Source organism: Perca flavescens, chromosome 6, assembly GCF_004354835.1.
Source record: "Perca flavescens isolate YP-PL-M2 chromosome 6, PFLA_1.0, whole genome shotgun sequence".
In the NCBI taxonomy this organism is placed as follows: Eukaryota; Metazoa; Chordata; class Actinopteri; order Perciformes; family Percidae; genus Perca; species Perca flavescens.
Genome location: NC_041336.1, coordinates 19418095 through 19430363, shown reverse-complemented (window position 1 = coordinate 19430363; position 12269 = coordinate 19418095). Strand labels below are relative to the sequence as shown.

The following is a 12269-nucleotide window of genomic DNA, read 5'->3' as shown; positions in this document are numbered from 1 at the left end:
AGAAAAAAAAATTAAGTACTACCATCTTTTAAGTGTCGATTTTAATCATTTCTCAGGAACATAACACTGTTAAACGCCCTGTTACATAACTTCAGACTCCTCATCCACCAAAACCTGCCCTGTGATTTCATACTGCAGGGCACCCCAATTGAACACATTGCCTGAAATGAAGTGTTTGTCATCCATATAGCGTTTAATCTCTGCGGTGGGGATGACATAGTCCCAAAGGTGGACTTTAGTAATCATACCAATGAATGATTGTTTCGCATCAAAACCCCCTCCATGGGTACTCTGCTTTTGGCCCAGGGTGATGATTGGTGCTCCGGTTATGGGCCCAGCTTTGATGTATCTCTTGATGGTCGCCTTGCCGTCCACCCACAGCTGAGCCAACCCATTGTCGGAGCGCCAGGTGGCACACATAGAGTGCCAGGTGTTTGGAGCAAATGACAGTGACAGGAAGTCTGTGGCTTCGCCCCGAGCATGCATCCTAATGACGTCCTCTGAATTAATCTTAAAGAGCACAAAGTCATTGCTCTGAGCAGAGGTGGACAAAGAGAAGAGCCCGTAGTTCCTGGTGAGATCTGTTTTGAATCTGAACAGATGTATCAGGTGTGAGAAACTGGGGAAACAGTTCCAACATTAATATGAACAAAGACGCATTATGATTACTCCATTAGTTACCTGAGACAGGTGGTCACAGAGCTGAATTTGGTTTGAGAAGTCAGGAGTCTCACACGATCTGTGTTGCTCTCTTTTGGGAAGACAAACACTTTGCCTGACAGATCTGCACAGGTGGAAAATCAAACCAAGAAATTCTTTCAGATGAGGAGAGCGAGCATGAATACTGACTACATTAACTAAAATGTTCTGTAATTGAAACAAACAAGTATTCAATCTATATTATATCATTCAAATGCTACTCCGTAAACACAGACTTGTGCACAAAGCTTTGTTGATTGAAGGTTGACATACCTTGGGGTGCTGCACAACAAGTTGCAAACATCACCATCACAAATAAGAGTGTCCCCATCTAAGAGAAAAAAAAACAATATTTTACTGTCATTGAAAATAGTATTTTACTAAACTGTTTTTAATTACTATGGACACCATGTCATTTATAGTCCTGTGATATTTCTATTTAAAATTGTTAATTGTTGTTTTAAATTTGTCATACCTGCCCAGGGACTACAGGTGGAAATTAGCAATTATTGCTATAACCTGGCCCCAGACATATTCTCTTGTTTAACAAGTTTAATGTTTATTTGTGCATTGTCCCTGTTTCAAATAAATCAATTTCCATTTCCAATTATTTTTGCAGTAATTTAATCGTCAAACAATCACTTCAACTAAATAATGCATAAATGAATCACTGTTAGGCAGCGTCTGCAGGTTCCAAGCACCACGTTTTTACATCAAATTTAGTCAGTGTTTTTACATCAACCAATGAGTAAATATCACTTCATTAAATTAGTTATTTATGTTATGACAGTTAATTCAAACAAATCAACAAAACATAAAAGGATCAGGTGCAAATGACACATTTAATAATTCATTGGAAAATATTAGGCATGAAATATAGTTTCTTTTACCTTGTGGCTCTGTCCGCTTCTTGTCCTGGTTGCCCCAGCCTCAGGATGTCTGACCTGCTTTTATCTGTGAGACAGCTGGTTGTTTGACCTGCTTTCATAATGGAGGACTCTGGACTATTTCCCAACCGTAGGGTAAATCAAACAACAAAGGGGGCACTTTTTGGGACCTATAGGGACATACTGTGGGGACACTTGCATGATTTATTTAAAACTTTAAGTCTTGTTCCAGACAGAGAAGTGAAACAACAGGGTATGACTGTTAGGTTGCTGTGTGTGCGTTTGGTCGAGGGGAAAAGGTTACGAGAAGCAAGAAGAGGAAGTGGAACCAGACAGAAGACTTGATGATTTGATGGTAGTGTCAAAAGATAGGGATTTGTCAAATATCACCCCAAGGTTCCTTAGACTGGGCCGGACCGCCGATGACAGAGACCCAATGTTCTGCCTGATCAGAGGAATAGCACTGTCTGGTGCTATGATTAAAACCTCAGTCTTGTCTGGATTCAGCTGCAAAAAGCTTTCAGCCATCCAGTTGTTTATGGCGTCAATGCAATCTAGAAGCCTCGTAAAATGGAGTTGTATGTCATCTGCATAAAAATGATAAGAAATGTTAAAATTGCGAATAATCTGACCTAGAGGCAACATATATAAAATGAATAATATTGTGCCCAACACTGAACCCTGTGAAACGCCACAAGACAAGGGCAAAGATGCAGAATGGCAGTCCCCAATAGAGACCTCGAAAGTTCTATCTGAAAGATAGGATGCAAACCAGTCCAAGGCAACTCCTGATATGCCCACCCATTCATGCACCCATTCATGCAGTCTCTTAATCATGATATGGTGGTCGACTGTGTCGAAGGCAGAACTAAGGTCTAAAAGTACTAACAAAGAGCATAGACCTACGTCTGAGGCCATCTGAAGGTCATTATGGACTCTCACCAGGGCCGTCTCAGTAGAATGTCTCTTCCTATAGCCTGACTGAAATCTGTCATATATCTCCAAATTCTCTAAAACAGCTGTAAGTTGATTAGCCACAGCCTTTTCGAGAATTTTGGACAACAATGGCAGCTTTGAGATAGGGCGATAGTTTTTTAACACTGTTGGGTCCAAATTAGGCTTCTTTAGTATAGGTTGGATAATAGCATGTTTTAAATAGGACGGGACACAGCCAGTGGCCAATGAGGAGTTGACAATAGCCACTATACTAGGGCCAATGGCAGGAAGTGCTTCTGAAAATAATGAGGGTGGTATTATATCCAGTTGACAAAAGGACATTTTCATTTTCTTGGTCATGTTTAGGAGCTCCTGGAGGCTTATTGATTGGAAAGATTCAATAGTAATAGGCCTAGGTGAAGAAAGGCAGTCTACATTTAAATGTGGCCCAGGCCGAACACTTGATCTAATAGATTCAACCTTATCAATAAAAAATGACAGCAGCCTATTACAGTCGTCTTGTGAGCATATTGTTGTCACAGTGGCAGAAGGAGAGACAATATTATTTATAGTATCAAATAAAACCTTGGGATTTCTCTTGGAAGAAGAGATTAAATTAGAAAAATAGACCGACCTCGAATTCTTAACTAAATTATTAAAATCCTATATAAGCTCCTTAAGATACAGACGGTGTAAAGTCAAGCCCAGTGGATTTCCACAGGCGTTCAGTCCTACGACACCTCCTCCTTAGACAATGCACATCGTCCGTCATCCAAGGCGAGGCGTTACAAATGGGCTTAGATTTTAACTTTAAAGGCGCCACTTCGTCCAACACAGAAGAGCAGATGTCATTAAAAGATTGCATTAAAAGCTCAACATCATTATTACCCATAGTGTTAAAGTCAAACCGGGAAATAAATTGCTCAACAGTTGTTTGAGTAATAATGCGCCGACATGTCAAACGTTTCCGGCACGGGGGGGGATCACCAATGGTAGAGATTTTAAAAAAGATACACTTGTGGTCACTAATCAACATATCCTCACAGCATATAGAATTAACCTCCAGGCCTAGTGTAAAAACAAGGTCTAATGTATGACCACCAGCATGTGTGGGCCCATGAACATGCTGCTTTAGATTGTGTGAATCAGTAATACTAAGGAAATCTTTTGCAGCATGGTTATCGGCAACGTCAGTGTGCAAGTTAAAATCCCCAACCATTAATAGCTGTTCAAATTTAATAACAGATGACATAAAGTCTGTGAACTCAGACAAAAACTGCCCAGCAGGACCAGGGGCCGATAAATAAGAATGCAATAGAACGGCTTTAACCGACCAACTCTAGTGATTTGCAGTTCAAAAGAGAAATAAGTTTCCACGCTCACCATCTGACAGGGGTAGATGTTTCTCCATACTACTGCAAGTCCTCCACCGCGGCCAGACATACGCGGGGATCCAATAAACGAGCAGTCAACAGGACACAGCTCATTTAGATGAATAAACTCCGAATTACGTTGCCAGGTTTCTGTCAGAAATAAAAAGTCAAAGTTTTGCCTTACAAACAGGTCATTCAGAACATGCGTCTTGATTGTCTCTGCATTGATCTTTGAGTTCTGGTATCAATAAGTCTCACAAACAGACGTACAGGAATTTGAGCAGACAGAGCAGCTGGAGTCAGCTCTTTCGTGGCTTTCGGGCCTTCACCTTTTCCAGAAATTCCCTTCAGGAAGGAAGTTTTTTTCACATAGACACATCAAATGTGCACACCTGTGCTAGCACTGTGTAGTGTGGACGCCTGAATTCACGTGTCTTTTGTTTGTAACATACACCGTCTTTAAATATCTGCTGTGTTGGCAGTTCTTGCCATGTTGAATGCACACACCCCAGTGCTTAAAGAAGTAGCCTACCCCCTTACATTTTTGCCCTTGGCCTATTGAGATTTTGCATAGCTGTTACTTGAGCATGGATTCAACCAAACCTTTGGAGAGTATTGTACATTGAAATTGTTATTAATCACCCTAACATTTTATCAAAACATTGTATGAAATGCATAGTGTTTCACCCCGTTTTTTCCCCATAAAAAAACACCATTACCCATAAACCCTTGCGATGACGTCGTAAACCACCGACATCAAGATGGGGCTTGAAAGTACCATGGTCTGGTAAGGAATTATAAATATGTTTAAAGTTAAAAACTAAACAGGCTAACCTTTTTCAAAATGAACTATTATTTGATAAACGAATATGCTTCTTTTGACGTCGTTTGCCTGAAACTTTTGAGCAGGTTTATTTGTTTTGTTTGGGATTTAAGATGCTCAAGCCTGAGTCACTCCATAACCTAACGTTAGCTAACGTTAGCCAGCAGGAGCTTCTAGCCCATCGCTAACAAACGGCTTTTTAGTCACTTTATAGATATTTAACAAGTTAGCTATATGTTTACTGACGCTAGCCAATGCAGTGTTGCTATCGTATGTGTATAGACGTCAATTGTAAAGTCCAAAGTGCGCCTCACGTTGCAAAAAATTGCTTTGTTTATCGCGTTAGCAATAACTAGCTAACAAAACTAAAACCTAGCTACTGTCATTGTCAAAAAATGCAACTAAGTGGGATCTATAATTGTTGTCTGTATTTGACCAACCAAGCTAACATGTTATTTAGTTATCATAAATAGACTGTCTGGCTGTCTCTTAATTTTGGATGCATTCAGAGGGAGAACATAACATTAAACAACCTTCTGTTTCTTAAAACAATGTACAGTTTTTCATAGGTAACGTTATTGCAGGGAGATTAGCTACATGCATTAAATTGTATATGTTCAAGTTATTGTATTCACTGGGGCTGCAACAATAATTTTCATTAATGTGTTATATAGTGATAGTTTTTTCATTAATCATTTTGTCTATTAAATGTCAGAAAATAGGGGTGGCAGTAGCTCAGTCTGTAGGGACTTGGGTTGGGAACCGGAGGGTTGCTGGTTCAAGTCCCAGTATGGACCAAAGTACAGAGTATGCCCGTTCACCTCTTGAGCAAGGCACTGTACCCCCCAAGCGCTCAGGGCGCTGGTCCAGCACTGGCAGCCCACTCACTCTGACATCTCTCCATTTGTGCATGAATAGGTCCTGAGCATGTGTGTGTGTGTGTATTTCAGGCCTGTGTGTGTAGTGACTCTAACAAACCGAGTGTAAATTGTAATTTCCCCACTGGGGATCAATAAAAAGTATAAATTATTAAATGCGTATCACATTTTCCCAAAGCAACGTGTTCATATTGCTTGTTTTGTCCAACCAACAGTCCAAGACATTAAAATATAGACATAAAGCAGAAAATCCTCACTGTTAAGAAGCTGAATGTTTGAAGTGTTTAGCATTTCTGCTTGATCAATTACTTTTATAAAAACTGTATTCTCTGTCGATCAACTAATTGATTTAATGAACTAATTGTTTCAGTGTCTACATGTTATACACAATACTGTATATAAAGAGGTTATACGTTGTTCTTATTAGAGTTGCACATACATATTGTCATACTATCAACATACCAACATTTGTCCAATCAATGTAATTTACATTTCATGCATTCCTTATGCTGCTGTTTTTCTTAGTGTGGACAATAGTGAGTACATGCGCAATGGAGACTTTCTGCCCACCAGGCTTCAGGCTCAGCAGGACGCAGTTAATATTGTTTGTCACTCCAAGACCCGCACTAACCCTGAAAACAACGTGGGCCTCATCACCATGGCAAAGTAAGAGGCAGTGTGTTTGAATGAGTGTACAGACACTCAAAATATGTCCATATAATAACACAAGTGTTATGTCCCTGTGCAGCAACTGTGAGGTGCTGACCACACTGACTCCAGACACAGGAAGGATACTGTCCAAGCTGCATGCTGTGCAGCCTCGGGGAAACATCAGCTTCTGCACCGGCATCAGGGTGGCACATGTGAGTTTGTGACTTTCATTACACAGTGAGTTTTCTCCTACAACAGAAGAGCTGGAAAAAAAAAAGTAAATTTTAGGAACATTAAGACGTATGGAGAGGTCAGTTAAAGAACGGACTTGCCTATATGTAATGTAGCCATCCTCAATCACAGCTGTGCTTTTCTTGCTATACTGTACATGCCAAAATGCCTGTTGTGAAAAGATCAGTTGTGTTTTTTTATTATGTCACATGAGTGCATTTTAGTCAGTTTATAAGGTTTCTTTTATTTTCATTCATGTTTCTCTTTGTAGTTGGCGCTGAAGCACAGGCAGGGCAAAAACCACAAAATGCGCATCATTGCATTTGTTGGCAGCCCAGTGGAGGACAACGAAAAAGAAGTGAGCTTACCTCTAACATAATTCAATGTGTTTTGCTGATATATACGTGGTTATGTATTACCCACCAAATACTAGATTTGGGACATTTTTATATTAATAACCAGGAAGGAGACTTTCAACAATATCAGACCTCTTTAGATGGGATGGTAAACATCTTCTTGGAAAAGCATCCTGGTCACCACACTCTTACTTAGTGCAATTTGAACACTATCTGTATACATCAAGTGATATTAACACATAATTATTCACACTTTGTTTATCTAAATAATTGACTGACTAAGCCATACATGTAGAGTAACACAAGTCTCCCTGGGTTATTTAAAGAGTTAAACTCAACAGCAAACATCAATATCTTTGAAGAAGTTAAACACCACTTACTACTAGTATTTTCTTTCTGCAAATTGTGCCATTACATTATCAGTGGAAATGTGCACAAAGCAGCGGAGAAGAAGAAGAAGACATACTTTTAATAATTCCCACGGGGACATTACATTACATTACAGGCCTCCCTCACAAAGGAGGATTACGCTACCTGGATAACATTGCTGAGTAAAGCATGGACATGGAGTGATGTAAAAAGAGCTGTTCTAGATGTTATCTAGCTTAGTTTCTGTAGTAATGCTTTTTCTTTTTTTTTCTTTAACTTTTTTTGAACATGAACAACAGTCAGAACATGAACAACAGTCAGAAAATGAGTGTTAATAGTGATATGCTTGCTTTTTTTTTTTTTTTTTTTTTTTTTTTTTTTAAAACCCTTAACCCAGCTTAATGCCCCCCATACAAAAATTTAAAAAAAGGGATACAGGTCTCAAAGAAGAAAATAATTAATGTTTAGAGTTTACAGTACTAGTAGGTTACAACACAGAGGCAAGATATATATTTGGAAGACTTTTTTTTTTTTTTTTTTTTTATACCGGTGATACATTCTCAGTTAATGAGAGAAAAGGACCCCGCATTTTCATAAACCCATCAAAGCGTCCTGAGGTTCTAAATATCACACGTTCATAGCTGGCAATGCTTGACATAAGGTCCAACCATTCATCATATGAGGAAGGTGTGTCTGACTTCCAGTGTCTAAGAATGACTGCAACCAGAAACCATAGCTAAACGGCACCATAGCGTCTGTTGTCGAGATATGTGTGTATCCTCCGGTACAATACCCAACATACACAAGGCAGGGTTCTTATATAATGAAAGGCAAAAAATATTAATAACCAATTTGTATTGAGCCCAACCCCTTTTTGTGACCGTTAGCAGCAGACATAAGCTGTACATCCGTTGGTGGGTCAGGACCATTTTTTAGAGTTGCATGGAGACAATGTCTTATTTGGAGGTATTTTCAAAAATCAGTGTTTGATAGCCTGTAAGTTTGTTTTAAGTGATTAAATGAGACCACATGTTCACCCTCATATAGGTTATCTAAATACCATATTCCCTTATTAGCCCATTGTATCCAGCAGAAAGCCTTTTTATCTATTTGTAGCTTGGTGTTGTGCCAAACTGAGGCTCTAGTTGTTAGCCATGGGGTTTGTTTTGAATGTAGGTGATACAATTTCCAACTTTCTCTAGTAAATTTAACAACTGGATTTTGGTCTGGTATTGGTCGGGCAAACTGTGTCAAGAAGGCCTACGATGGAAAGGGGCAGTAATGCTTTTTCATTACAGGCCCCTGATAAAACGTGATTGTATGTGTTTGTGTCACTGAAGTATTTTTATTTTCTCATAGATGGTCAAAATGGCAAAGCGTCTAAAGAAGGAAAAGGTCAATGTGGATGTCATAAACTTTGGAGAGGAGGTATTTTTCCATCACTTAACATCTTAAAAAAACCTGATGTGCTGTTGTGTGTATTTTTGCCCTCTCTAAGCTGTTATCTGGTCCACGTGCTTCCCTCGTTCTTTCTCACCCCCGCAGGAGATGAACACAGAGAAGCTGACTGCCTTCATCAACACACTGAATGGCAAAGAGGGAGCAGGCTCCCACCTGGTCACAGTTCCTCCAGGCCCTAGTCTGGCAGATGCCCTGCTGTCCTCACCCATCCTGGCTGGAGAGGGAGGTGCAGTTTTGGGCCTGGGTGCTGGTGACTTTGAGTTTGGAGTGGATCCCAGCGCAGACCCAGAGCTGGCCTTGGTAAGAGAGCAGGGGAAATGCACTACAACAGGTCACTGTAGTGTGTGTCATTTGTATAGTTCATTCACCACAACTTTTCTTGTCTTTTGCCACTAAAATCCTCTGGATTATTCATCCATCCATCCATTCTTCACAACAACTTTCAACTACCACATTTAAAAAATTAGTTTTATGAGATTGTTTTCTTCCTCTCTTCTCTCTAGGCTCTAAGGGTGTCTATGGAGGAGCAGAGACAACGACAGGAGGATGAAGCGCGCAGAGCCACTGTTGCATCAGCTACTGAAGCTGGCATTTCCTCTCCTGTTGCAGATGGTGGGAAAAATGTCCAACAACTTGATTTGCTATTATATATGCCAACTTATGCCCAACTTCCTTCAGTAGAGGGTTTATAGCTCCCAACGTGAGTGTGTTCACACAGTGTGTTTTTCTCTCTTTCTGTTGCAGAGTCTGAGGATGCCTTGTTGAAGATGTCTGTTCCCCATACAGACTCATCCACACCTGCTCTACCAGACTTCAGCCGCATGACAGAGGATGAACAGATTGTCTATGCTCTGCAGATGTCCATGCAGGGAGAAGGAGCAGGTTAAACGAACATGGATTTTAATTTTCTGAATTTCCCTTGCCAGGAGAAGCTAATATTCAGTATGCATCACAGCAACATTATACAATATTATATTTTTTGTATTGGCACTCTAATACAATTACTTATCCCAGGTGGAGTCTTTGGAGTCTCAAAAACATTCCCACATATCCTGCTTGTGATTAATGACTTTACAGTTGGCAATAGCAGTTTTTACCACTCTGCGGTCCATATTTACAGATTATTTTATGTACACTGAATTTGACATGAGAGTACAAGCATGGCATTGCTCTTGTTACTTAAGATAGCAAACCTTATTATGCAATACTTTTTGCAATTAGATATGGCTATTAGATGCAGTTCAAAGTGTCCATGTGTTTTTTGCACAGAAGCACATCAGATAGCCTAGGTTAAAACTGACCACTATTGTCCATAGACCCCATTTTTTCCTCCTCAACCATTTCTGTTCCATTTTTCTTTCAGAGTTTGGTGCTGAAGACATGGACACAGGAACTGACATGGACTCCAGTAAGGCCAAAGTAAGCACAAGCCTTTAATAGTTCTCATTTGTCTTTTTCATCAGATTGAAAAGTGTGAGGTAACAATATGTCATTTTCTGTGTGCAGGATGAAGAGGACTACGATGTTATGCAGGATCCGGAGTTCCTTCAGAGCGTCCTGGAAAACCTTCCTGGAGTCGACCCCAACAACGAGGCCATCCGTAACGCCATGGGGTCTCTAGCTTCCCAGACGGGCTCTAAACCCGACACCAAGAAGGATGAGGAGAAAAAGAAATGAACGCCCAAAGAGAGAAACTTAATATATGATAAATAAAAAAGAACTGAGAATTGCACCGCATATGTTATCCACAGTAATGTTATTACTCTCCTCCATACAGGAACCATTTTATTCATCTTTTGTTTATGTAGCTGTGTAAACTGTAAACAACTTTTGCCTTGTTTTTCAACTTTATGTTAGGGCCTATTCTTATTTAATTTTTTGTGTGTGTCACACAGATGTGCTTTTTTGAATCTTTTGTAATACGACTACTCAGTAACCTGGGCAGATTTCCTCAATAAATTTACAGAATACAAGGTGGTTCATCTGAGCTTGAAATTTATTTACAGTTCCGTTAGCTGCAACATTTAATTTAAACATTACCAAAATATCAATGGATGTTGCATTGAAATGTACAAACATTATTGGTATTACACAGCTACAGTAGCACCCAGTTAAACATGTATTTAAGTTGCAAGATGGGGAGATGATTATGATGGGTGTTCTTTATTGAACAAAACAGAATTACAAGATTTATAATGTGTGAACTAAGCCTAGGTAAGAGACAAACTTGTTGACAAAGCGTTTGGCTTACAACAATGTTATACCGTTCTTATGAGAAATAGCAACATATATTTCTTAATGTAACAAACAAAAAAGGTGAACACAGTCTGACAAATGTGAAAGATGTTTTTTATGAATACTTTTCTTGCAGAATACTTAAATTAAGAATAATTATTTGCATTTTAATGTAATATGTGAATCCAGAAAAGTCATATTTTATGAAAACTACTTCCAAATGTATAGATTCACAATGTAAAAAAAAAAACTCCGATTGTAAAGATAATTGTAGAAAGAATCAATCAATCAATTAATTTTATTTGTCACATTCAAAAAAACTACAACTGCAGTGAAATGTTACTCCATCAGCTCCTTCAAGTTGTGCATGATTCATCATAAGCAGAATGTGACCGTCAGATCGGCACAGAAAACAGCCGGCCAAAAGTCACGGCACTGCGGTATCCTGTAAGTCTCGGCGACAGGACAGTGACACCAAAGCTGTCGACATCCCGATAGAAACCGACGCAGGGACTGAGGCAATCCAGCTCACCGTCCGACGCCTACACCGGCTAGCAGGATGCCCAGCAGAAAAAAAGCATCCGTCGTCTTGTCTCGGTGCCCCCTCTGATGTAGCTAGCTAGAGATGGTGGTGGACGTAGAGCTGGTCTTGCTTGTATAAGTCGTAGTTCGTATTAGAAAAGTATTTTATGAGATGGTGTTTGAAAGGGTAACATTTACGAATACGTTTGTATGACACCTCTTTAATTTTGTGAACAACAGATGTTAAAAAAAAAAAAAAAAAGAAGTCGCGCGATTTGGTGACGAGGAACTTATGCGTCCGAGGGGAAAGTCAGGAACCAACTTCGCTAAACTAGCAGGTAGTTCAAATACTAAATACAAGCGTGAGCTAATGTAAGCATAACACGCGTTCAACATAGTATGTTTGGACTGCATTAGCTGAGTGTTACACTGATCTAGCTAATTATAGTTTTTGACTACGTGGGAAAAGTTGGCCGGTTGACGTTAGCACGGCCAGCTAGCTAGCTGTTGAATGCTAAAGTTTAGCTAGCTGTTAGCAGAAGGACCCACTTGTTGCAACGTGACAGTTAATTTGGGCATGCTAGAGTTCTTTATATGCTGTCTATGTTAGACCTGCTTATTTCTAACCAGTAACGTTTAAGTCTGGAGCAGAATAATTTAACAATTTTAACGTAAACGAAACACTCGACCCTGTTGTGAGACCAGCTGTCACATTTTTTATTTCAATCAGACATAAAAGTATCTTTCGTAACGTAGTTCAGCTGTGTCAACTTATAGTGATTACATGAACTTTTGTGACTCGTGTGTTGCCCAAATAGGTTTCGAGCCTTGTGCTGGCAATGGGGGAC

The 12269-nt window shown here is 39.6% G+C and overlaps 3 protein-coding genes across 4 annotated transcripts in view; 2 read left to right on the top strand and 1 right to left on the bottom strand.

Annotated features, from left to right (window-relative positions):
- Window positions 1–23: 23 nt before the first annotated feature.
- Window positions 24–2145, bottom strand: LOC114556637 (serum amyloid P-component). Its single transcript, XM_028579642.1, has 4 exons — window positions 1590–2145; window positions 973–1030; window positions 682–784; window positions 24–592 (listed from the first exon to the last, which is right to left on the bottom strand). Exons 2-4 carry the CDS (start codon window positions 1028–1030, stop codon window positions 82–84), a joined length of 672 nt encoding a protein of 223 aa, XP_028435443.1. The 5' UTR covers window positions 1590–2145; the 3' UTR covers window positions 24–81.
- Window positions 2146–4410: 2265 nt separating this feature from the next.
- On the top strand, window positions 4411–10644 carry LOC114556636 (26S proteasome non-ATPase regulatory subunit 4). The gene is made up of 10 exons (XM_028579640.1): window positions 4411–4682; window positions 6122–6262; window positions 6345–6459; window positions 6750–6836; window positions 8563–8631; window positions 8749–8964; window positions 9168–9276; window positions 9409–9546; window positions 10028–10083; window positions 10171–10644. The coding sequence occupies exons 1-10, from the start codon at window positions 4657–4659 to the stop codon at window positions 10339–10341; spliced, it is 1128 nt and encodes a 375-aa protein (XP_028435441.1). The 5' UTR covers window positions 4411–4656; the 3' UTR covers window positions 10342–10644.
- Window positions 10645–11299: 655 nt separating this feature from the next.
- The window catches only part of znf687a (zinc finger protein 687a), a 13096-nt gene continuing 12126 nt past the window's right edge, over window positions 11300–12269 (top strand). The window contains exons 1-2 of one of the 2 annotated variants that reach the window (XM_028581205.1): window positions 11300–11759; window positions 12240–12269. The exon at window positions 12240–12269 is cut by the window's right edge and continues 1989 nt beyond it. In XM_028581205.1, coding sequence (XP_028437006.1) covers window positions 12261–12269 — 9 coding nt within the window. In that variant the 5' untranslated portion in view covers window positions 11300–11759; window positions 12240–12260. Of the gene's footprint in view, window positions 11794–12239 lie in introns of both variants that reach the window. The other variant, XM_028581206.1, reaches the window with a different exon arrangement.

Bases quoted from the DNA above. Each gene is read 5' to 3' on its own strand.
- LOC114556637 (XM_028579642.1), bottom strand. From the start codon at position 1,030: ATGGGGACACTCTTATTTGTGATGGTGATGTTTGCAACTTGTTGTGCA. The intron at 785-972 runs GTATGTCAACCT...CCACCTGTGCAG, and splicing joins TTGTTGTGCAGCACCCCAAG to ATCTGTCAGGCAAAGTGTTT. The intron at 593-681 runs GTAACTAATGGA...ACATCTGTTCAG, and splicing joins TCTGTGACCACCTGTCTCAG to ATTCAAAACAGATCTCACCA.
- LOC114556636 (XM_028579640.1), top strand. From the start codon at position 4,657: ATGGGGCTTGAAAGTACCATGGTCTG. The intron at 8,965-9,167 runs GTAAGAGAGCAG...TCTTCTCTCTAG, and splicing joins CAGACCCAGAGCTGGCCTTG to GCTCTAAGGGTGTCTATGGA. The intron at 9,277-9,408 runs GTGGGAAAAATG...TTTCTGTTGCAG, and splicing joins TTCCTCTCCTGTTGCAGATG to AGTCTGAGGATGCCTTGTTG.